General features: G+C 35.8%; 1 protein-coding gene across 1 annotated transcript in view; it reads right to left on the bottom strand.

The window, feature by feature from the left end:
- Positions 1-3,200: 3,200 nt before the first annotated feature.
- Positions 3,201-25,315, bottom strand: part of EGFL6 (EGF like domain multiple 6) — a 72,533-nt gene continuing 50,418 nt past the window's right edge. Inside the window, exons 9-12 of the mRNA XM_072614362.1 lie at positions 20,312-20,392; positions 16,065-16,166; positions 12,530-12,795; positions 3,201-8,529 (exon numbers count right to left, since the gene is read on the bottom strand). Coding sequence (XP_072470463.1) covers positions 8,434-8,529; positions 12,530-12,795; positions 16,065-16,166; positions 20,312-20,392 — 545 coding nt within the window. The 3' untranslated portion in view covers positions 3,201-8,433. The remainder of the gene's footprint in view (positions 8,530-12,529; positions 12,796-16,064; positions 16,167-20,311; positions 20,393-25,315) is intronic.

A 25,315-nucleotide genomic window follows, 5' to 3' on the forward strand; every position in this document is an offset into this window, starting at 1 on the left:
CTAGTTAAAAAACCCCCAATATTTTGTCCATCGTGAAACGTAACCTACTGTGGAATATTTAAAAACTAGCTGTCTTACTTTAGAATAGAGTAATAAGTAATTCAAAAGGTAAAAGAGCATAGAGCATAACTTTTATATAATTATGTTTTATCCAGCACTACTTCTTAGTATTTTGAAAACTGATTCAAACAACCACAAAGGAAGAAACACAATATAAATATGGATAGGTTAATGTCTTTATACAAAGTATGCATTTTGGCAGAAGTCGTAGGAATGTGACTAAAATACCTTTTCCCACTTTTGATCAGAGGTCGGCAGGTTTCACGTTTGATAGAGAACTCTCTGCCAAAGATATGCAAGTATTACATTACGTTTCTACCATAGCTCCATTTCTAAAAGCTGATTTGGCTTCTAAATTAGAATTATGGAACTTTAGCTAAAAAGGACATTAGAGAAGTGAAAACTGATGCTGATGAGATTTCTGCTTTCTCCCAGATTAGTGATAGGTATGGCTAGAATTTAGTTTCTACTCTCAGTTCAGTGTTCTTTCTACCATACTATGCTTCCTTCCCTTGAAGAAATTTACACTGGATTCAAATTTCATGTAGTTTTTTCATGTTCTTTTCTACAATAAACATTTTCTTATTTCCCCAGTTATTAGCACTCTCTCTTCTTCTCAAAATTACTTCATATATGTGTGTGTGTATATATATATATATATATATAAGCACACACACACACACACACACATATATATGTTGTGGTAGTTGTGTTGTGTTTGTCCTTCACTTTCAAAGAAGACATCTGAGAAATGATGATGACTTTCACTTAACTTTATTTTGAGTGAGGGAGGGCTGTGCAAAGTCACCAGCCTCACTTTCTCCTCCTGAGTGATCTGGATCCAGTGACCAGAGTGATATCTCCAGGATGACTGGAGATAGCCCAGGATGCCATGAGAGACTTTTTTGGCTAAGGCCTATTCAGGTACTCAGAGTAAGTTGACACTCATTCAGTGAATAGTCCTCTTTAAGATGTAATCAGGGAATGGCAATGAGCAAAAGAGAAAAATATAAGTAAATGAAGCTGGGAGGGAAAGAGCAACAGTTAGTATTGATAATCACTCTTAAGCCAGGAGGGTCTAGAAAACAGCCCTTAAGTGAAGTTTGGGCAGGGACCTATTGTTATCCAATCTATGGGCTTCAGAGTGCACTGGGTCTAAGGTTTTGGGAAAGACAAGAAAGGATGAAAGAAAGAAAGGAAGGAAGAAAGAAAGAAAGAAAGAAAGAAAGAAAGAAAGAAAGAAAGAAAGAAAGAAAGAAAGGGAGAAAGAAAGAAAGAAAGGGAGAAAGAAAGAAAGAAGGAAATAAAGAATGAAAAGAAAGAAGAAAGGAAAGAAGGGAGAGAGAGGGAGAGAGGGAGAGAGGAGAGAGGGAGGGAAGAAGGAAGGAAGGAAGGAAGGAAAGAAAGAAATCTAGCCAGTAAACCCCAAGTTAAGTGGGCATGCACAATGATAGTTGTTATCCAGTTTTCTCTATTAGATTTCCAGAGCCAAAAAGAATTGAAAGGGCAATCAGAATTTGGTTCAAATTATTAAAAAATAGAAAACTCTTTGAAAGCAGAAATATTTGATGAAGAAATAATTGCTTTTATAAGGTAGTATCAGTTATACTGTATTCTAAACTTTTGGTTGCCCCCATAATTGTGGAAAGAATTCATACCATATTATTTAGTTTCAAGAAATTAAATCACCCTCCAAATACACTGGGAAAGATTTAATGTTAGATTCCTGAAAAAGATGAAAATGATGCTATCTATCACTCAAGGGAAGTGAGCTTCACTTGGTTATAACTCATGGTTATAAAGATCATACAAAATGTTAAGGTTTATCTTACGGAGACACCAAGGTCAAAGAAATTCTTGGATGTCAGTTTGTCTAGACACTATAGCATCCCAGGGAAGTGGGATTCAGCAAATGCTTTGCACCTCCAAGAAAAAACAGTGTGAAAGAACAAAGGATAAAAGAGTAAATCCATACAGAAGATGCAAGTTTTAAATATTAAATAGAGAAAGAAGTAATGGAGGAGACCAAAGTTTGATAAGATTACATCTTGGTGGCATGGAAGTAGGGAGGTCTGAGGGATGCCACATTGGAAGTGAGCAGAAATATGCTGCCTCTCAGTTCATCAGAGATTGAATGCAGCAGCAGGAATCCAGAATGAATCACTTTGACCAAACAAAATGATAGAGCAGACCTGCACAACTTAGCAGTAGGTAGGGGCCAAAATTAAAATAGACAAAACTTCTTTAGGCCATAGATAGGTTTATAGCAGCTCACTTTCCAAGTAAAGGTATAATTAGTAGCTCATTTTCCAAGTTAAAACAATGTTTGTTACCATAACATAACAAACGGGAGAGAGTACACAGTGGCAACCCACCGCCAGGTTACATGATGGGCACAAAAGTACTGAATAAGACACTTAAAATCCCTGGGTTTCGATTTCTTCATCTGTATGATTGGGTGAGGGGTGGTTGGACTAAATTGGAAGTTCTTAAACTTTTTGACCTCAGGACCCCTTCGTACTCTTAAAAATTATTGAGGACCTCAAAGAATTTTTGTTTATATCAGTTTTTATTTATCAACATTGACCATATTAAAAATTAAAACTGATAAATTAAAAATGAAAGGCAGGTTAAGTGGGGCCTGGACAAAGCGCTTGTTACATCTTTACTTTCGTTTACATCCTCTACATTTTTCATAGGCTGCCTGAAATACTTTGGTGGGCTGTATGTTGTTCAAGCCTGTGACAGAGTAAGAAGCAGCTCCCCTGATGACTATTCAACAATGATTTCAAATGAGCACCAGAAATCTAAAGAGAAACCATGACTGGTCATCCTTCTAGTACAAGATTGCAAATTCTTCTCATAGGTGAGCGACCAGGGCAGAAACTATGGAACAGTAGATTAGGATCCAGTAACCAGACCTGGGAAGCAGAAGAGGCGTTTAATGTCATCCCAGGAGAAGTGGTCTGCGAGTCAGACCCACAGAGTAGAAGAGGGCTACAGTACTGCCACTCTGACCTTGGTAGCAGAACACCAAATGATACAGGCCAGGGACACACAAGAAAACTAACCTGGGTCCACAGATACTGCATTTTTAATCCCTGCCTATTCAGGTGAAAGAAATAAAGTTTAATAAGCAATTTAAAAAAATATGATTTATTTAAAGTTGAATATAAAGTAGCAAGATATGATGCAAGGCTCTCCAATCTATTCAGTTTTACCTTCTTGTTGATAGTCATTCCTTTGTTTTCACAGATTCCTGAATCCAAACCAAACAAACAAGCAAATAAAAAAATTCAGAGAAATTTATTTTGCTATTCAGCTGAAGACATTTAATAAAATGCTAGTTAATGGTTTGAGGAGAGAACTAAACAGATATATTCCCTGAGGTAAAGTAACGTGTACAAGCTTTTTAAATCAAGACTTTGGCTGGTTGCTACACATATGTTTACAAATCATTTTCCAAATTTTAACTATACTATATCAGTTATTACTATCATTTGAAAAACGACTACTGTAGAAAATTAAGATAGTGCGTCTAAAAACATGGCAGACCTACGTTGTAGCATATAAAGAACTCTCCTCCAACTCTTGTTTTTATATCACATAATCAGCTAGAAAGATAATTTGAAGTCAGCTGTCTTTTGTATATTTATTCTGGTCTTGCTTTAAAGGGAAAGCAATAACATACATTTGAAAACATGTCCATCAGCTCTAAGAACACTGCTTTCCCCAAATGGAATTTATTATAAACAAAGTTATAAAGTGAAAATATAGGCTTTTACTATGATGTTGTTGGTACTGAAGAAATAATGAAATCAGGAAATATATACTTTGCCAATTTCCTGCCACTCAGTGGGCCATAGTAGCAGACTTTTGGTATAGAAACCTAAATATAAATTGAATTCTAAGTACCCTGAGGGCATGAAGTGAAGACATATTCTCTACCTTCATAACTTGTTTGGTTGTGGATCAGTGTTTTGCACATAATAGATTGGTTTTTTTAGCTTTGCAAATAGCCTCAGTTTTATTATGTGTTTTGTTCTTATATTATAAACATTTACAGATTACTTCTACTCCAAGAGAGGTCTCTTACAATAAAGTAAACATTAAGGAAAATTAATAATACTCTGAAAATTCAAGCAATATTTCTCATCTGTAGTACCCCTCCCCCCAACACATATACCTTTCTTTAAAAAAAATTAACTGAAATGTAATAGACTCTTAATGTTATTGGAAGGATATGGTTAGAGATACGAAGAAGACTTGGGGTTTTTAAGAGATTACAAACTCAGTGGAAATCAGATATGCCACATGAATGTCAAAAAGTCAAATTCAAATTCCATTCTAGGCTGTAGTAATAGATACATGGAGCCCAGGACAAAGTTGGCAATTCTACTACACCCTGTATTGGTTATAAGATTTAGAGCTAGTATTTAGTTTATATTTAAAAATAGGATTTACTTCACCCTAAGTAAGTACCTGCATAGACCTTAGCCTAAAGGGGCCAAGGTCTTCCAGGGCACCCTGGGTCATCTCTGGTCTTCCTGATAAATATCTGGTCACTGGATTCAGATGGCTCTGGAGGAGAAGTGAGGCTGGTGACCTGCACAGTCCTCTCTCACTCAAAACAAAGTCAAGTGCAAGTCATGTCATCATTTCTCTGATGGCAAAGAAGGATGAACACGATAATAAGAAATAGAATTTAGGGCCTTATGGGCCTCATCATCTTCCACATCCCCATTAAAGAGATGAGGAAACCAAGTCCCAGAGGGAGATGACTTGCTCAAGGTCACCCAGTCATTAACAGAACTGATATCTGACTCCAGCTCTAGTGTCCTTTCTCTTACACCATATTACCTCACTTGGCTGATTACGTCCTGTTCTAGGTGCCACAATTTAGGAAGGGAATTGACAAGCTGGGCCTCATTCAGAAAAAGAGCAACCAGATTGCTGAAGGGACTTTAAGACATGCCATATGAGATTCAGTTGAAGGAACAAGGAATTTTTTATTTGAATTAAAGGTATCTTAGAAGGCACACTCTCAGTGGACACAGGATTGTTGTGAATCACAGTTTGACTTCAGATGGGAGAATTATGACTCATGGGTGAAGTTATAATGAGCTAGATTTCTACCTTATGGTATAAAGAAAGACTTCCTAACAATCCAACAATTGTAATATAGTGGATTTGCAGTTAGAAGAACTGTGTCTAAATCTTTTCTATGTTATTTCTTAGCTGTGTAATGCTGAATAAGACACTTAAAATTCCTGAGTTTCGGTTTCTTCATCTGTATGATGGGGTGAGGGGTGATTGGATTGGATTGGAAGTTCTCAAACTTTTTGACCTCAGAACCCTGCTGTACTCTTAAAAATTATTGAGGACCCCAAAGACCTTTTGTTTTTGTTAGTTTTTATTCATTGATATTTACCATATTAAAAATTAAAACTGATAAATTAAAAATTATTAGCTCAGTTAAAATAACAATAGCAAACTAATCAATTACATGTTAACATAAATTACATATTTTATGAAAAAACCTACATTTTCCAAAACAAAATAATTAGTGAGAAGAGTGGCATTGTTTTATATATTTTTGCAAATCTCTTTAGTATCTGACTCAAAAGAAGATAGCTGGATTTCCAGGTCTGCATTCAATCTGTAGCTATATGTTGTTTTGCTTGAATCATATGAAGTATATCACATAGATATATAGTTAGAAATGGGAAGAGTATTTTAATAGGCAAATAACATCTGAGTGATATTTTGAAAATGGATCCTCCTCCCAAAGGTGTGAGGACTACACTTTGAGGACAACTAGACCAGATGATCAATAAGGTCCCCTTTAACCCTTAATCCTATGACTTAATTAGAGTGGTCCAAAAATGAATGAACTTCTTTTATGAAGAAGTCAACATCCTGCCATTTCCCCACTCTTTTATATTCTTTATTATAATAGATAGCTCTCTGGGAGAGGAAAAAGAGTGTGATATATTGAAAAATGTTGATAATGTTAAAAATACATTAAAATTTATTTATAAAAGAAAAAAGAAGTCAGTACCCACATCATCAAAGGTGTTCAATTGGAGGTTAAATGACTGTTTGATAGGGATATTATAGAAGAGATTCATGTTTTATCTAGAAAGTTGGATCAGATGATCTCCAAAGTGGAGATGCAAAAAAAAATTAAGAAAAGGCTTGTTTTTAAAGAACTAGAGTTCTGATACCATGAGGAACTGAATTCTGAAGATAAGAACTGAATGATGATAGCATGTCTATTGAAAGCCATTCAATTAGAAAGGATTTTTAGTAAGAGGCTGGGGAAAGGTTGGAGACAGCAGACATGAAAAGCTGAAAAGGTGTGTGTGTATATCTTCAAGTCCCTTTATCTCTCTCTCTCTCTGTCTCTCTCTTTCTCTCTGTCTCTACCTCTGGAAATGAGCATAGCTATAGGCCTAGGAAAGGGAGAAACTATTTTAGGAAGATTTTTGTGATGGCCATTGAACTTGAGTAAGCTGAATTGGGGTCAAAGCGTTCTGAGAAGACTAGTTTCAACACGAAATCAAGGGATGGGCCTAGCATCCAGACAAAATAAGACTTCTTTATTTAGTGAGCAAGAAATGTTTAAAAAAATTGTGTTGGCTTAAAGGTAAAAATGAGTGGCATAGCCAGGAAGGCCAACATCCCAAGGATTGGAGCTAGGCTAATTTGGTGGTAAAACAGAAAATGTCTCAAATAAGTTGATAACTACAAAAAGCTGAGAAAAGATTAATTAAAAAATGAGATGAGTACCTGTAATTGATTGCTTCTGCATTTAATTTAAAGCTAGAGAGTTCCTCACACAATAACAAAGTAATTTTAGCATATCAAATAGATGAATACATATTTGTTTTCCTAAAGAAGACACTGTAGAATGAGAGTGATTGCAGAATAAATGGAATTAAAAAAGCCATGAACCTAAGACTGTGGTCTGTGAAGAACAACCGTCACTCACTCATTCTCTGGGTTTTATCAAGGAACTATCACTCTGACGCCAAAGGACTGGGAAGCCTTATGATTGTGGGCTGCCTTGAACCCACTTTAAAATATAAAATATAAAATGTACTGTCAAAAATCAGTCCAAGCCAATGGGTAAAAAATAATGTCACAAGTTCACAGAAGTGTCACAGGAATATAGCACTTCACTTGTATATTTTTTTAAGCTTTTTTTTTGTTAACTGGGAAAACTGAAGAGAGAAATTTAATACTTTGTGTAAATAAAGCACATCCAGTGTTGGGGGAGGTGGGAAACCTAGAGGCATTTTCATTCTTCATGAATCAAGTGAGCTGAGAAAGTGAGTATTAGTGTAGCTAATATAAAAAGGTTTGATAAGAAGGCCATTGCTCAAGGCATGTTTCTGTGCTCAGTTTGTATTTCTAGGATGTATTGGTATTTATGTTATGATATAAAAAATACTTGTTGAAAAGCCAAATATTATAAAAAATAGAAAGCAATATTATATTCCATTACACATAGATTAAAAAGCCTTCAAGACAAAAGTAACACACTTAAGCATGATCAAGGCACTAACTCCCACATGAACATAAATAATCATGAAAACCTAACAAAAATGAGATAGGAAGCAGAGAGTTTGTTAAATCTGAGGCCTGCTGACTTCCACATAATGAATTCTGTGAGACTTTAGACATAAGAACTGGTACTGATCACCATGGCACCTCTAGGCAATCATCAATTTCAATTTCCCATTGAAGATCAGTTCTTGATTTTCTATGGGAAATAGTTTTTAAAGGGTATAAAGTACTTTCATGGGAAAAAGAACAAAATTCATATTTTCTAGTATGCGAATAACCTTGCACAAAGCCAATACTCATTTCTTCACTGAAAAAAGAATTTAAATTATAATACAATGTGATTATTTGGATATAATTATTATTTTTTTTTAAAAAAAGGTAAATATAAAACTTACTGTTAAGAAATAGGCCGTCATTAGGTAAAAAATTATGACAAATTCATAGAAGTGTCATAAAGGTACATTTCACTTAAGACATTTTTTTGTGCTTTGTGAATATAGCAATTCCATAGGTCATATATGTAAAATAAAGATCATACACTTAGCAAAAATTTGGACAGGCAATTCTGTACTTAATGATCCAATCCAGAGTTGAGTGATAAAACACAGGAGTACTATGCTGTAAAGCTAGTATTAGCACATTTGAGATAAAAATGGGCACTAAGAAATAAATTTCATAATAAATTTCAGTCTCTTAGCTTTTCTAGGATGTATTGCTGTCTGTCATTATGTTAAAAATACGGTACTAGCTTAAAGGACAAATAATAAGAAAAATTAAAAATCACATTCAGCAATTCATAGATTAAAGTTCTTTTGGACATATGCTTGAAACTAATAAGACAGTGTCTACACCAATTTCTCCAGTTTTGCCCTTGCCACGCTCTGCTTCAAAAATGACCTGTAAGAGAGAAGGAGAAGAGTTGATTTAAGACCTTTGAAATAATTAGCAGATATCGAATAACTATCAAACAGAACTGCAAGCTTATTCTCCCCAAAGATAAAGAGGATAGAGAGGGGTGTACGGGAAGTGTTCTCCATATTGAATCGTATTCTAAGTAAGGTTATACTCTTAGTAAGGTCTAAGTCATTCTAAACAGAGGGAATTGAATCTTAAGAAAATGCACTAGCAAGTACCCAATACTTAAAATATTCTGAAAAGCCACATGATGTTGAGAAAGAATAGAGGTGTTTAAAAAATGACAACAGCAAATATGTATATGTTTGAGATTTGGCAATTATTTCCTACATCTGAGTCAATGATATGGCATGCCAAAGCATTTTTGGACTGGAGATCTTCTGCCAGGGATTCCTTATTTGAGGCCTGTGAACTTTAAAAATATATGAATTTTGATAACTGTAGTTCAATATAATTGGTTTCCTTTGTAATCCTATGTATTTTATTTTTTGCATCTAAATATTCTTCTGAGAAGGGGTCCATAGGCTTTACTAGATTAAGAAGGGATCTTCGGAATCCATATTATTCTATGAAGGGGTCCATCCATAAGTCTGCCATCAGTCTGCCAAAAAAGGGGTCCGTGGGCTTCATCAGAACACAAAGGGATTCTTTTGTAATCTTATTTATTATTCTGAGAAGGGGTCCATAGATTTCAGTAGACTGCCAAGGGGATCCTTGACACAGAAAAAGATTAAGAACCTATGGATTCTAGTCCAAATCACTCATTTTTATGAATAAGGAGCTTGCAAACACATTAATAATAGTAATAACTGATATTTATATAACACTATGTGCCAGGCACATAAAAAATAGATGCATTTGGTACCGGCTGTCATCATGGAGCTCTACTTCCTTTGACTTCCCAAAGACAAGAGAGGGAATCTCAGAGGAGATTTATGGAATTCAGGAATTCCTGCTCTTCATTATTTAATTTTTAAAATTCTAGTTTCTTTTGCTGTTTTGGTTATAGAGAGGTCCAATACAAGGGTGGGAGGGGAGAACAGAGCCAGGTTTTCTGCTGTTATAACCTTTCTTCTCTGTTTTTTAGGGATGGAGTTAGAGCAATGGCTAATGAGAAGACCTCCTAGACTTCTTCAAGTTACTGCTGAGGGTATGAAATAACCTGGGCAGCCCAAAAGCTGCCAGGTAGCAGCTGGTCATGAAAGAAAGCACAGTTAACCAGGTATGTATGGAGAGGTTAGGGCATTTATGATGGGGGCTCCATAGTCTTTTCACTCTGGACAAAGCCATTTGAATGACACATCTTGCATATGTAGGAAATGTCTGCTGCCAAAACTCCAGTGCAGACAGTACTGAACCTGGAATATAGTCTTTGGTCTGGCTTGAGTGATATCCCCAACTTCTCTATGCCCACAGTTAGGGCATGAAATTTACTTGGTTCTGAAAATTGCAAGTAAGCCAGTAATCCTAAGTCAACTGCAGGTTTTTGCTCAGGCACATGAAATGAGGGGTAATTGTCCCCACTCTACTTTATTCTGCTCAGATCACATTTGGATTGTTATATACAGTTCTGAGTCTCATAGGTAGCAAAGTGTTGCAGTGGATGGTGTGAAGGACCTAGAGACAGGAAGACCTGAGTTTAAATGTGATCCCAGATACTAACTCTGTGACCTTGGGCAAGTCACTTAAAATGGGGATAATTATAGCACCTAACTCCTAGGGTAGTTGTGAGGATCAAATAAGATATGTGTTAAGCACTTAGAACAGTGTCTGGCATATAGTAGATGCTTAATAAGCCCTTGTTTTCTTCCTTCATATTTTTTTAATAATAATAATAAGATAGAATATGTTCAGAGGAGGGCTAAGTGGTACAGTGTTTGGAACACCAGCTGAGGAAGACGACTTCAGATTTGACTGTGCAACCCTGGGCATGTAACTTAAACCTGATTGCCTCCAAAAACAAGCAGAAAAAGACACAAAGAATATGTTCAGAGGAGAAAAATCAGAATATTAAGGAATCTTGAAAGTAGACAGGAATCGGGGACTGTTAACCTTTGGTTATTGTAAGATATGTCTTATGGAAGAAAAACTTGAATTGTGTTTTCTTGGTCCCAGGAGCAGAACCAGGAATAGTGAGTAGTTTTAAAGAGGTAGGTTTTAACTTAATATAGGGAAGCATGTCTTAAGAATTAGAGTCATTCCAAAGAGGAATAGATTTCCTTGATACTTGATGATTCCCTCATCACTGGAGATCTTGAAACAAAGATTGGAAGTTTACTTGCCTCAGAATTGCTTAGGAGCAGATGACTCCTGAGGTTCCTTCTGTCTCTAGGATTCTGTGTCCGTGCTCTGAGTTCTCTCCAAACTCTAAATAATAGCTTACTTTAGGGTTTACATAGTGCTTTACATATTTGTCTTATTTGATCATTACAACAACATTGTGAGATAAGTACTATAGCTATTACCTCAACTTTACTATTTTAAAAAATTATTTAATTTTAAATTTATGGAATAAAACAAGCATTTCCATAATATAGTACAATAAAAAAATGATTGCACATGAAACCACAAATCTATTATGTACAATTTGCTATTCCTTTTAAATACACAATAGAGTTATCATGTAATTTTTCAAAAAACTTTTTTCTTCCCTACTCCTCCCTCCCCTTATGGCTGCTGTTAGACACAAATTATATACATACACACATATACATACACATATATGCATATACACACATATACATACACACATACATATATATGCATATATACATATCCGCACATATATAGATACATATACATGTAAAATCATTCTCTATATATTTCTATTTATCAGTTCTTTCTCTGGATGCAGATAGCATTTTCCTTCATACACTCTTTATAGTTAATTTGGGTATTTCTAATAGTCAAAATGACTTAGTTGCTCAAAGTTGTTCTTAAAACAATCTGGCTGTTACTGTATATAAAATTCTCTTGGTTCTACTTGTTATCTTGTGCAAGTCTATCCATGCTTTTCTAAGATCATCAAGCTCATTATTTCTTATAGCACAGTAGCATTCTTTCACAACCACATATCACAACCTATTCAGCCATTCCTCAATTGATGGGCATCCCTGCAATTTCCAGTTTTTTGCAACCACAAAGAGAGCTGCTATGAATAGTTTAGAACATAGAGGTTCTTTTTTTTCCCCCCTAATCATCTTGGGAAACAGACCTAGTAGTAGTATTGCTGAGTCAAAAGGTACAGGCAGTTTAATAACCCTTTGGGCATTAATAATAATAGCTAGTATTTACATAGAATTTTGAAGTTTTCACTACGTTTTACAAACATTATCTTATTTGATCCTCACAATGTCACTGTTTTATTTCCATCTTTTTTCTCTTAGCATAGTGCCTGGTACTTAGTAGGATATTTAATAAATGTTTGCTAAATTGAATTGAATGGACTTTAGCATCACAAGAGGATTTAAAGATCACTTCAAGCTTTTGTAAGTTTCTTTAAGCTCAGATAATGTTTCCTTTATGGATTTGGATACTAAGGCATTGGGAGCATATAAGTTTATCATTTTACAGATAAGGAAATGGAGGCAAAGAGACTTTTTACAGATGAAGAAAATGGGACTAAAAGAGGCCCAGGGTCACACAGCTAGCAAGTGTCTAGGGATTCCAGCTCAGGTCTTCCTGACTCCAAGTCCATTATGCTATCTACTATGCTATCTACCTGCTGAAAGGTTGTGATTTTTTTGGTCAAAGTTTTATGGATCTCTAGGCTTTTCTGTAGTGATATCTATAATCATGGCATTCTAGTATTCAATTATTATTAATTGAATAATTAATTGAATAGTAATTATTATCCATTATTATTTACAAGTAATGTTTAATAGACCATTTATTTCCTGCTATGAACATTGAATCTCTGATAGTGATATGAACATAATGACATTAGTGGGTAGACAAAAGTAGATATTTTACTTTCACTCACACTCTTGGTCATCTCCATTCCATGATACAGCTGGATTTTTCCAGTCCTCCACCTTCCATCCTCACTGCTGGTCTCCTCCCAGGCAAGGGTACTGTTGTGATCTTTCACAAACACTCTAAGTGTGCCCACTCTTTCTCCAGCAAGTCGATAATCAAACATCAAGCAGGAGCTGCTTTGGGGCTGAAGGTTGGTAAGGAGAAGAATCAAACGGCCAACATCCTTCTTTTGTCCTACAAAGGCTGGGACTACCATGTAATACCCAACAGCTTTGGGAGAAGAGAAAGTCACTGTTAACAAACCTTGAAATTCACTTTAGGGATAATTCTTCAATTAATAAAATATCTCAAAGCAAACTGAATTGTTAAGGAAGACTGAAGTTTCATTACTTGTTATAATACCTTGATATTTTAAAATTAGAGGGACCAGCTCCTTCATGCTACTGATTAGAAGACTGAGGTTCAAAGAAGTTGACTCTATTTAAAACTAATTTTCTTCAAGCAGAATAGGTTCGAAAGTCACATGTTAAATTTATTATATACTTAAAAGTCAGAAAAGCAATATAGAGACTCTCGTATTTATGTATAATCAACCTTATGTTCTATTTTGTATCTGGAAATGCTAATTTTATTTACTATATGTTAAATTCAAGTAAAAAAAAAGAATGTAAACTCCTTGAGAGTAGGTACTTTTCTATTTCTATCTTTTTCCTCTCAGCATAGTGCCTGGTATTTACTGGGATATTTAATAAATGTTTGCTGGAATGAATTGAATGGACTTTAGCAAAGCTTTTTTGAGTTTCTTGAAGCTCAGATAATGTTTCCTTTATGGATTTGGATACTAAGGCATTGGGAGCCTATAAGTTCATTATTGATATTGGTTTGTTGTCTATAGTTCCTTTCAGTATAATATAGTTTTCTTGTCCATCTCTTTTTGTTTTTTTGAATGTTTTTGCTTTGTCTAATAGCATGATGACAACTCTTGATTTTTTTTTGGTTTCACTTGACATATATTTTTTTCCATTCCCTCAGTTTTATTTTGTATTTGTCTTTTTAAATGTGTTTATTATAAACAACCGATTTTTTGTAGCATTTTTTTTTCTTTCTGATAAGGGCCTTATATCCAAGATACATAAGTAATGGATTCAAATTTATGAGAATTAGAACCATCCCTCATTAGATAAATGGTCAAGGATATGAACAGGTAGTTTTCAAAGGAAGAAATGCAAGCTATCAGCCATATAAAATTCTCCAAATCACTAATAATTAGAGAAATATAAATAAAGTCACTCTAAAGTTCAATCTCATACCTATCACATTGACAATGTTGACAAATAAAGGGATAATTAGAAATGTTGGAGGAGATGTGGAAAAAACACATTAATGCAGTGTTAGTTGAACTATGAATTATTCCAGACCTTCAGGAAAGCAATAATAAAAATTATTAATAATGCTTTGATATTAATGAGCATTAATAATGCTTTTACTAGGCCTATAACCCAAAGAGATCCAAGAAGGGGAAAAAGATTCATATGCACAAAAATGTTTATAGAAGCAATTTTTATGGTGTCGAAGAACCAAAAAAGGTACCTATCAATTGAGTATTATATATATATATATATGTATGTATGCACACACACACACATTAAGTGATGTTATATCTCTCTCTATATATTCCCACATATATCATACCCAATTGATGGGTATGTGTGTATATACACACACATACACACACACACATATATCTATACATATACAAAAACAAGTTATGATATATGAATAGTACAGAGAATTATTGCTCTGTTAGAGTGATAAAAGGAATAGTGTCTGAGAAACCAAGGAAGACTATAAGAACTGATGCAAAGTAAAGTGAGCGGAACCAGAAGAACAATTAAAATACAATTACCACAACCGGGAGGAACTTCTGGGAGCCAAGACAGCATAGGAAGCAGTCAGTGGCTCTTACACTTCCTTATTGACCTTGAGAAACCCAGAAAATATTGCCCCAGGAAAAATCTTGGAACAGTGGAGACAGCAGAAAGATGGGATGCAGTAGTTTTTTAGCTTGTAAGGCTAGGGGGATTAACGGGAAAGGTCCCTTTTGCTGTGGCTGAAAGGGACCAGTACAGGATGAGAAGCATCCTGGCAAGTCAGCAGCAAGCCCCATCTCATCAAATCACAGGGAGAACCTGAGCCCCAGGGTGGTGAAGCTGGCAAACACCAACACCAGGAAACCCCCACATGCCTTCACACAGACATGGGAACCAGAGACACCAGGGAGGAGAACCACCACTTGCGTGGTGGACAGGTGTCCATTAGTGGCTGAGTCTACCCATGCTCTAGTGCAGCCCCCAGCAAGGAGGTGACCTCCAGCAACTAGACCACTCCCACCCCCACACCTCAACCTGTGAACTTCAGTGTGGAGAAGAAAATGGCAAATCACTCTAGTATCTTTGCCCAGAAAACCTAAAGAAGAGTCAGACGTGACTGAACAAAGTACATGGTACTGTACCAGGCAAGGACACAAAAATAAACACACATGGGGCTTGCATTCTAATAGAGGAGCTTGTATTCAACAGAATCAACATCTTGGGATTGCAATTTTTTTTTCATTTTTTCATTTGATCTTTTTTTAAATTATTTTTTAATGTTTAACAATCACTGCCATACAATTGAGATTTTATCCCCCCCACACCTGCCCCCCACTACCCCCCTCCCTCCCCACGACTGCGTACAATTCTGTATAGGTTCTACATATACTTTCCTATTGAGTACATTTTCACTACAGTCATGCTATGTAGTCGGAAAAAAATAAATGGAAGAAATCATATAACAAATCAAAACATGATACACAAAAACATACACATACACAAACATGATCTGCTACATTCTGCAAATGACTTCCATATTTCTTTCTCTGAGTGTGGAAGGCATTTTGCCTTAGAGAACCACCATTGGGATTTTTTTTTTTTTTAAGAAGTTCTTGCGTTATTACAAAATTCCAAGTCTACCAGAAAAAACTCTCGCACACTGTGGTCATTACTGTGCACAAATTTCTCCTGGTTCTGCTCCTTTCACTCAGCATCAGGTCATATAAGTCCTTCCAGGCCTCTCTGAAGTCTTCTTGTTCATCATTTCTTATGGCACAATAGTACTCCATTACATTCATATACCATAATTTATTCAGCCATTCCGCAATTGATGGACATCCCCTTGACTTCCAGTTTTTGGCAACTACAAAGAGTGCTGCTATAAATATTTTTGTACATGTAGGACCCTTTCCCATTTTTATGATCTCTTGGGGATACAGTCCTAGTAGCGATATTGCTGTGGGAATGCAATTTTTTCATTAAAAAAAGAGTTGAACAAAATGACCTCTTTTTGGGAAATACAATATATACAGAAGGATATATAAAGAACACAAAGTAAATTCAAGAGGAATAGAGTGATAATAATCTAATGGTGGAATAAAAAATTATCTTTATCTTTACCTCTGTCATAGCACCATAGTGTATAAAATCAGTATATAATTTAAATACCATTGTCTCGGTCAGCAGAATTCCAGTCAAAATCATCTTCTGTATCCTGTTTCCAATCACAAATTCCCTGATCAAAGCTGCAGTCAATTGAAGTATTTAAATCTATTAAGAAAAACAATTCATTTCAAAACCATTAGGAAAGTTAGGAGAAAAATGTAATATTTGTATGCTAGTGTGCATCAGTCTTTTAAATTGTATAGGTTACAGTTGATGGCAATTAAAATGCCAGTCACACACAGACTAATGAATTTTTGATGGCCAGTGTCTCACTCAGAGTTAATTTAATAACCAAATACGATTTTATACCCTTCTCTTTATTGCATAATATTCCAATTACAAAGGTCATATTACTATTATGCAGAAAAATTAAAATGACCAACTTAGCCTCTAAAATTGTAATATTCCTTTTTTTGTTCAAACATGGTGCCTATGTTTGAACTTTATAATTAAATTTTATGTTTTCTTAATTTTAGGCATTGTATGGAAATGTAATTCAGTTAGGGTTGGCACTTGATATCACTTTCTTTAGATCTGGGGTTCTTAACTTTTTTTTCTGTCATGGATCCCTTGGCAGTCTGAAGAAGCTTATGGATTACTTCTCAGAATAATGTTTTTGAAGGAAATAAGATATAAAAGATTATAAGATTATAAAAGGAAGCCAATTATGTTTAAATATAGTTATCAAAATATTAAGAAAAAAACTCAACTTCAAGAACACTAGACCAAAAAGCCCTGTTGTAATACTCCTCTTCCACCTAACTAGCATTTATATAGAGTTTTAAGGTTGGCACAACACTTTATAAAACTTATCTCATTTTATCCTTACAACAACTCTGAGAGGTAGAGCCTTTTATTACCCCCCTTTTCAGATGAGGAATCAAACTGAGGCATATCAACATTAAGTAACTTGCCCAGGGTCATGCAGCTAGCAAGTGTCTGAGCCCAGATTTGATCTTGGGTCTTTCCATTTTATCATTCTATTCATTATACAACCTGTCTATTCGTGTTGACAATAAAAAGTTCACAGTGACGTGTAATAGGGAGGCTGAATATGGATTTTAATTCTTTTTGTTTGAGAGGGAAGGACTAAAGAAGGAAGTTGAAGATAGGCATATTTCAGAATAGTTATTAAATCTTAAATTAACCAGGACAGTGAGATGTTAATAAGAGAGGATATAATCTCACCAATGTGGATTGCCTGAAGTTGCAGGTTCAAAAATGTCTGGTTCAGGTCTTCTGCTTATTTCTCCTGTTCTCTTTACCTTCCAATGTCCTCTTTCTCTCTTTTCCAACAGTGAAAGTTTTATTTTCAATTGGATTTTTTAAAATTATTGATTAAAAGATGCTAGGAAGTTCTCTCTTCTAAACCTATAGAATCTGAATTTTTCAATTGGGACGCCTTTTGAATATGAAGATGGTGTGCTAGTCAATGTTTAACAGTACCTCCTGGGAAAAATAAATGCATGACAGACTTTGAAGTTTAATATTCATTATCAATCTGCATTATTGAAATGACAATAGAGGGAATTTACATGAAATCCAGAAAAGTAGTTTTCTTCCTTTACCAAGATAGGTATTTAAACCAACTTCTTTCCTCCCTCCCTTGAAGGAGAAGGGACAATTGTGACAGAGAGAAACTAGCCTTGATATTTTATAATCATTAGTATTCAGCAAGTAAGTATGCTTTGGTAGGGGTAGCTAGGTGGTGCAGTGGACAGAGCACCAGTGTAGGAGTCAGGAGGACCTGAGTTCAAATCTCACCTCAGACACTTGACACTCACTAGCTGTGTGACCTTGGGCAAGTCACTAACCCCAATTGTCTCATCCTGGGTCATCTCCAGTCATCCTGATGAATATCTGGTCACTGGATTCAGATGGCTCTGGGGGAGAAGTGAGGCTGGTGACCTGCACAGCCTTCCCTCACTCAAAACAAAGTCAAGTGCGAGTCATGTCATTATTTCTCTGATGGCATGGTCTTTGGCAACAAAGGATGAACACACATGCTACTGTTAAAGTCGATCAGCATGGTAATGATGTATTCACTGAGTTTAATACCCTGGAAAGGACAGTTGAGTTGGCACAAAGCCACTGTGATTCATTATTAACATTTTATCCATTGCTTCAGAAGTCTAGAAATTAATAAAAACAGTGCATTAACTTCTTATTGATAGTGTTTCCTAATTTCTGAGATGTAAATGCTTACACTTAAAATGTTCTCTGGGCCCAAACTTAATGCATATATTTGGAGTTGTTTTTTCCTTTAGTGGTGGTGGATGTGTACAAACAGGTCCTCTTCCTTTATTCCATTATGACAAAGGAGACTTATTTTGGGGACATCAAAGTAGGGTTAGGGGTTATGGCTGTGGTAGTAAAGCTTACCATATGGTAAGCTCCATAGGGAATGGGTCTGGATCTTTACTATACTTTGTACTTCCTCTAGTGACCTTGCTTATTATTATTTTTTTTGGTGAAAACACTTTTAATAAGGTCAAAATTAGAGATTTCACCTCCTCAAAAATGTTAATAAAGGTTTGGGTGTCTTCTGATCTTAATTTTTTTTAATTATATCTTGCTATTTCTTAATTCTCTAATAGTAACAACTCATGTTAATAATGTGCTTTTGTCACATCATGTAAAGTAAATAATATGATCATTATTATTCCACTTTTATAAAAAAGAGGTTCAAAAAATTAAGTGGTTTACTTGTAGATTTTGATAGGGAATCATATCCATGCTATTCTACTCAACTGAAATAACTAGAAGATAGCTAGGTGTCTAAAGAGAAATTCGTAATTATAATAGTAATAACAAGCATTATAATAATGATACATTAGAATGAGTCAGAGTGAGGAAGACCTGAGTTGGAATCCTGCCTTACACACTCACCAGCTGTATGATCCCATGCAAGTCACTTAATCTCTATCAGCTTCAATTCCCCCACATGTAAAATGGGGATAATAATAGCAGCTACCTCACAGGGTCATTATGAGGATTAAATGAGTTAACCCATATAAAGTATTATACAAACCTCAAGGAGTTATAGGAATGCTAGCTATTATAAATGAAGAAATAACTTCATTTCCACCTCATTAAGGCCCAGTAAGTAATGAAATAAGTAAGAGAATAAGTAATAAGTAAGCAATAAGTAAGAGAAAAGGATGTCTGGAAAAACAAAAGTGGATTTGTATTTGTAGGATTTATTTTCTACAGACACGGCCATGACGTATCTCCATAATTTGGCAAGGCCACAGAACCAATCTATAGGCTAGCTGGGACCAGAGCCTGTAAGTTTTTGACTCTTGGAACAATGTTGTCTCATTAAGTTATGGCAGATTTCTGACTAATCAGGGAACAGAGAGAAATGTTAACAAAGAGAAATGAAAAAATAACACACTTAAAGGAAAGACAGATGAAAGCAGGGGACCAAAGGGGGCTGTGGTGAGTCTACCACTGGTCTTCAGGAGACCTCTGTTCCTTCAGGAAGGGCTTCTCAGAACATGCTTTGAGGAATGACCTGGAGGAGGCAGAAAGACAGTTTGTTAGGTAGTAGAAGAAAGTTATTCTAAAGCAGAGGAGACAGAAGGAAAGCAGACATGGATAGCAGCAGAAAGGAATGGAAAGTAGCATAAGCTTTGAGAATGTAGGACAGAAATGTGAAAGTCTGAGAGAAGCCTGAGATTAAACACCAGAGACACTGTAGTGGAGCCTTGTAGAGAAGGACATGAGGTTCATATGTCTTCACTGCTGCCTGGAGCCACAAACATAGCAGAAGTTGCTTTATGTGTGTGCTTTGGTCAGGAGAGGGAATACTTAAAACAGGGCCTTGGGAAGGTAGAGACAATGACCTCATTGTGCCAACAGTGGGTTTCCAGCCCAGGTTATCAATTTGAAATGCCACTGGAGTGGCATTTGGAATGCCATTGCATTCAATCTGGAAGAGGTATTTCTCTTTCTTCTCCCAAAGATATTCATTTAAACCAACCTGTTTCCTCCCTCTCTAAGGAGCAATGGGACAGAGAGAAATTAGTCTTGATATAATCATTAGTGTTCATCAAATAAGTATGCAATAGTTAAAACAGATAGCTGTGGTAATGATGCATCCTCTGGGTTTGCAGCTGGAAACGAGTTGAATTGGCACAATGCCATTGTGAGTCATTAACAATGATCTCATTGACTGTTTAATAAAAATAAGATACAAAACCATACCACATGAGAAAACACAGATTTGGCAAGGAAAGATTCCTTACCTTTGTGTTCTAATTTTGAGATCACAACTTTTCTCTGGACCAGGAATAGATCAAATGGAACCGCTTCGTTAACCTTAGAGACTAACAAAAATACTTGTCATTACAAATAATCTGAGGTTAGGAAGATGTCGTTATTCTCCATATAGAGTATTAATGCTTATGTTTCATTGAATTCAGCTTCTGTCCACATCATCACAATATTTTATCCTCTTGACAAAATATATGTTAAATGAAGCCATCGAAAATTATAAGCTAAACATACAACTTCACACAGTACTAATACAAGGTTTTCTCTGAAAGTGGCATTTTAATAACTGTCAAAGTAGATTAATTTAAATGGCTATGCCTGTAAAATTATGCACAATTATAATGTGGCTGCAAAATGCTTTTTATTCAAATTGAGAATTTTAGGAATCCTGATACTTAGCTAAGTATTACTGAATGAAGTTAAAGTTAAGATGTTCCACTTTAATTAATATTAATAGCTAATGTTTATATGAGGCAGCTAGGTGGTACAGTGGCTAGAGTGCCAAGTCTGAAATCAGGAAGACTAATTTTCATGAGTTCAAATCTGGCCTCAGATACTTACTAGTTGTATAATTGTGAGCAAGTCACCTATATCTATTTGCCTCAATCTTCTCATTTGTAAATGAACTGGAGAAAAAAATGGCAAACCACTCCCATATCTTTGCCAAGAAAACCCTAAATGAGGTCTTGAACAGTTGGACACAGATGAACAAAACATTTATATAGTGCTTGCTATGTATTTCTTCCTGTCACTCTTCCTTCTTTCAGTGTCTTACCCTACCATCCCTTCCCCTATCTTCTTTCTCTATACCATACTACATGATGGTGGCATTTTGTAGATGAATTATAATTATGAGTACCTTAAGTCAATTTGCTATACCTTAAATAACTGAAAGTGGCTCAACTTGGCTATATCATAGCTGCCCCTCACAATGCCCTGGCACAGAGTAGATTCTTAATGTTTGTTGCATTGATTGAATCACTTTTATTTCTCTGAGTTGTCTATTAGAGGCTGAAGACAGATGTTAAGGGACTTCTGGTCTAGATGGATGTATGAACAGGAAACACTGTCTATATCTCACATACCTTTCCAAGCACAAACCTACAATTTGCCACAGAGTGAATAATGACATTTAGTGAGAAACCATAGTAAGTGACTTCTTCTATCCCAGAACTATGCAAAATGTAAGCAAGAAGTCCATGGGCAATAGGAAAATTGGCCAGCAGTAAAGCCAGCACCAGCGTAGGCTAACAAGCCTACTAGCACAACCAGAAAGGCAGTTTGATAATGCAGTGGATTAAATGCCAGGTGTAAAGTCAGGAAGATGTGAGTTCAAATCCACCCTTAGACACTTATTAGATGTGTTACCTTGGTCAACTTGCTCATCTTTTGTCTGCCTCAACAATAAAATGGGAACAATAATAGTACCTACCTCCCAGGGTTATTGTGAGGATCAAATGGGATATTTCTAAAGTACTTAGCATAGTGCCTGGTAACAGTAGGTACTTAAATGGTTTGTTACCATCCCCTTCTGCAGAGGCATGTAACCTGTGAGATTTTGTGCCTAGAAGCAGGAAGAGTAAGGTACCCCAAAGAAAGATTCAGAGAGGGCAGACATCCCCACGGAAGAAACAGGGAGTGGCAGTGATGGTGTTCAGACTGGCACACTCCAGTCCAAAGGGCTTCAACATCCCTAGCACTCTTTACTTAGATGCCATAGACGGTCCTGAAGGTCCAAGAATGCCGTAGTGAAAATCCAGTGTTTTCATGTCAAAGGCAAAATATCATAAGCAAACAGAAAGGAGTTCAAGTGGAACCATGTCAGGATCACATATGATGTTATAGCTTCTACTATAAATGAGAGAAGATCTTGGAGAACAATATCCCAAAAGGCAAAACAATAAGCATAGAAACAAGAATAACTTATCTTGTAAAGTTGAATGTATAATCCTAGAGGGAAAACTGGACTTAGAGGCTTTAAAGAATTTCTGATAAAAGACAAACAGGTACCTTAAAGTACAAACACAAGAACCAAAACAAATCTAGAAAAGTAAATTTATTCAATCAGTTAGAAGGGGCTGTATGATGATGTCAGGCTAACATTTTAATGGGAAGAAGAAACAGCTGTCCTTTCTGAACCTGAATATCTTCAAAAAAATATTGAGAGAGCTAAATTAAAAAAAACACAGAGATTAAAAAAAAAAAACAGAGAACCTGAGGTGGATTGGTTGTGTTCTGAGTGTTTGAAGAGGGGACAGAGAGGTAGAGGTAAAAGGAGAAATTCTTTATTGTTGCTCAGTTGTTTGACTCTTCATGACTCCATCTGTGGTTTTCTTGGCAAAGATACTGGAGTGGTTTGCCATTTCCTTCTCTACCTAGTAAGTGTTTGAGGCTGCATTTAGACTCAGGTTTATCTAGACTCCAGGTCTGGTGCTCTATCCACTGCACCACCTTGCTGTCCCCAGAAAGGAGGAATACATTAGTATAGAAAGGACTGAGAAGGGAGTGGAAGCTGCTATTTCTCATCATTGTCATGTCTGAAAAGGTTTTACAGATATAAGAAAGATAGGAGGAGTGGGAATCAGATGAATATCACTTTTGTCTGACAAGGGAGAGTTAAACACATACATGCAATTTTTGATATAGAAATCTTTTTGATATAGGTTTGATATAGAATTTGATATAGAAATTTGATATAGAATTAACAGTTTCATATAGAAATATATTAAACTCAACAGAGAAACAAATGAAGATAGGGAGAAGAGGAGGGTTAAGGGGGGAGAATAATGCCAGGGAGGAAATAATCACAACCAAAAGTAAATATCTGATCCTGAAAAGGGACTTAAAGGGGGAAAGAGAGAAAAGAAAACTAGAATATAAAGGATGGACCATCAACTGGGAAATGGCTGAGCAAATTCCTAAGTATGAAAGAATAAGAAAAGAGACCATTTCAGAGAATGCTGGGTAATATGAACTGATACAGTATAAAGTAAACAGAACCAAGAGAAAAATTTATACAAGGACAACATCATTGTAAACAAATAACTCTGAAAATATAGGAATTGTCAACAAAGCGATGCCCTACCACAGTTCCAGTGGTTCTGTGATGAAGAATGTTACCTACTTCCTGATAACAGAGATGATGGATTAATGCTCCTGGGAGCATTAAGAGACATATATTTTGGACATGGCCACTGTGTTTTGATTGACTGGGCTTATTAGTTACACAGTTATTTTTTTCTTTCCAGTTTTTAATTGGAGGAAAGGGGGGGAATAGCAATAGTTATGTTCTTTACTAAAAAGAGAGTCAATAAAACATTTTTTAAATAAATAAAACAGAAAGAAGTTCAGAAGGAAGTAATCAAGAAGTACAGTTTTAGAAATAACAAGTTTATTACATAGTTTAAAAAAACTAAGCAAGCAGTAGGAAATAGAGAATCACAGTTTTATATGAGATCCTCTTTTTGGGTTCTGAAGTAATATTCCATCTGATCTCCACTCCTTCCATTTCTTCCTCTATATTTTTAAGTTCTCCCATGTACCAGTTATGAGAAATGCTATGTATAAGGAAATGTCCTTTTTTAATGATTAAATTTAGAATAATTTTAAAAACAAACATAAGGGTTAAGAAAGGCCTCTCAGATTCAGATATTTAAGAGATTACACATAAGAATATAAAGACATACTGACAAACACAAGGATTCAAACACTTTCAGAATTTCTGAGCTGAAAAAAAGAGTCTACTTTTGCATAGTGCTTAGCATAGTCCCTCATATACAGTAGGAGCCCTATAAATATTTGTTGAATGAATGAAAAAAAATGTAAAGTTAGCTCTGATAGACTCCTAAGGGCTTCTATTGTTTTGTGCAGACAGCTTTCACCTCACTAATACTACTAAAAAGTAATCAATGATATAATCATGTTTTTATACACCAAGGACCTGTGATTTCTTTAGTGTAGGTGTTCCCTTAGTCAGCTGGGTGCCTCAGTAGAAAGAGTTCAAGGCCTGGAGTCAGGAAGTCCCAACTTTCTGAGTTCAAATTGGGCCTAGGCAAGTGTGTGACCCTGGGCAAGTCACTTAACCCTGTTTACCTCAGTTCCATCTGTAAAATGAACTGGAGAAGGAAAAGAGCAAACCACCTCAGTATCTTTGCCAAGAAAACCCCAAATGGGGTCACCAAGAGTCAGAAATGACTCCCTCTCCTTAAGTAGTCCTCAATCCCTCTATCACTTAGCAGATGGTCTTTAGGAATTGCTGTGTCTATAAAGTTTATCACCATGTGGCTACTCAAATGATGAATTTTTTTGAATTTAGGCTTATCCCCAAACAACAGGCATACAATCACACAGAGGCAGGCTAGTATAAAGAATGCTGACTTTAAAGTCAGAGAAGCAGGGTTTAAATCCCAGATCTCCTGCTTTTGAGTGATGTGATCTTGGATGGGCAAGACACAACTTTTCTGGGCCTCAACTGTTTAAAAAAAAAAAAGAGAAAAATGGACCAGGTCCCTTTTCTGCTCTCAAGTTGAGATCCATCCATAAACATTTCCAGCTTGACAGTACCTGCCAGAGCTAACTCTCTACTGACATAGCCTTCAAGAACTCAAGGCCAACTTTCATACCATTTTAATTCATTGTAGGAAGACTAAAATAACATTTTTTCTCCACACACACATGCACACATACACACACACAGACATATCATCTGAATTATTTACTTTATATAAGTGGTGCTGTTGTTCAGCTGTTTTTAGTCAAGTCTGACTTTGTCATTTGGAGTTTTCTTGGCAAAAATACTAGAGTGATTTGTCATTCCTTCTCCAGCTCATTTTATAGATGAGGAAACTGAGGCAAACAGGCTATGTGACCTGCCCAGGCACACAACTAGTAAGTGTCTGAGGCCTAATTTGAACTCAGGTCTTCCTGACTCCAGCCTAAGTGCTCTGTCCACTGCACCCCTACTGCCCTTATACAAA

The sequence above is a fragment of the Notamacropus eugenii genome, chromosome 5 (genome assembly GCF_028372415.1).
Source record: "Notamacropus eugenii isolate mMacEug1 chromosome 5, mMacEug1.pri_v2, whole genome shotgun sequence".
NCBI lineage: Eukaryota > Metazoa > Chordata > Mammalia > Diprotodontia > Macropodidae > Notamacropus > Notamacropus eugenii.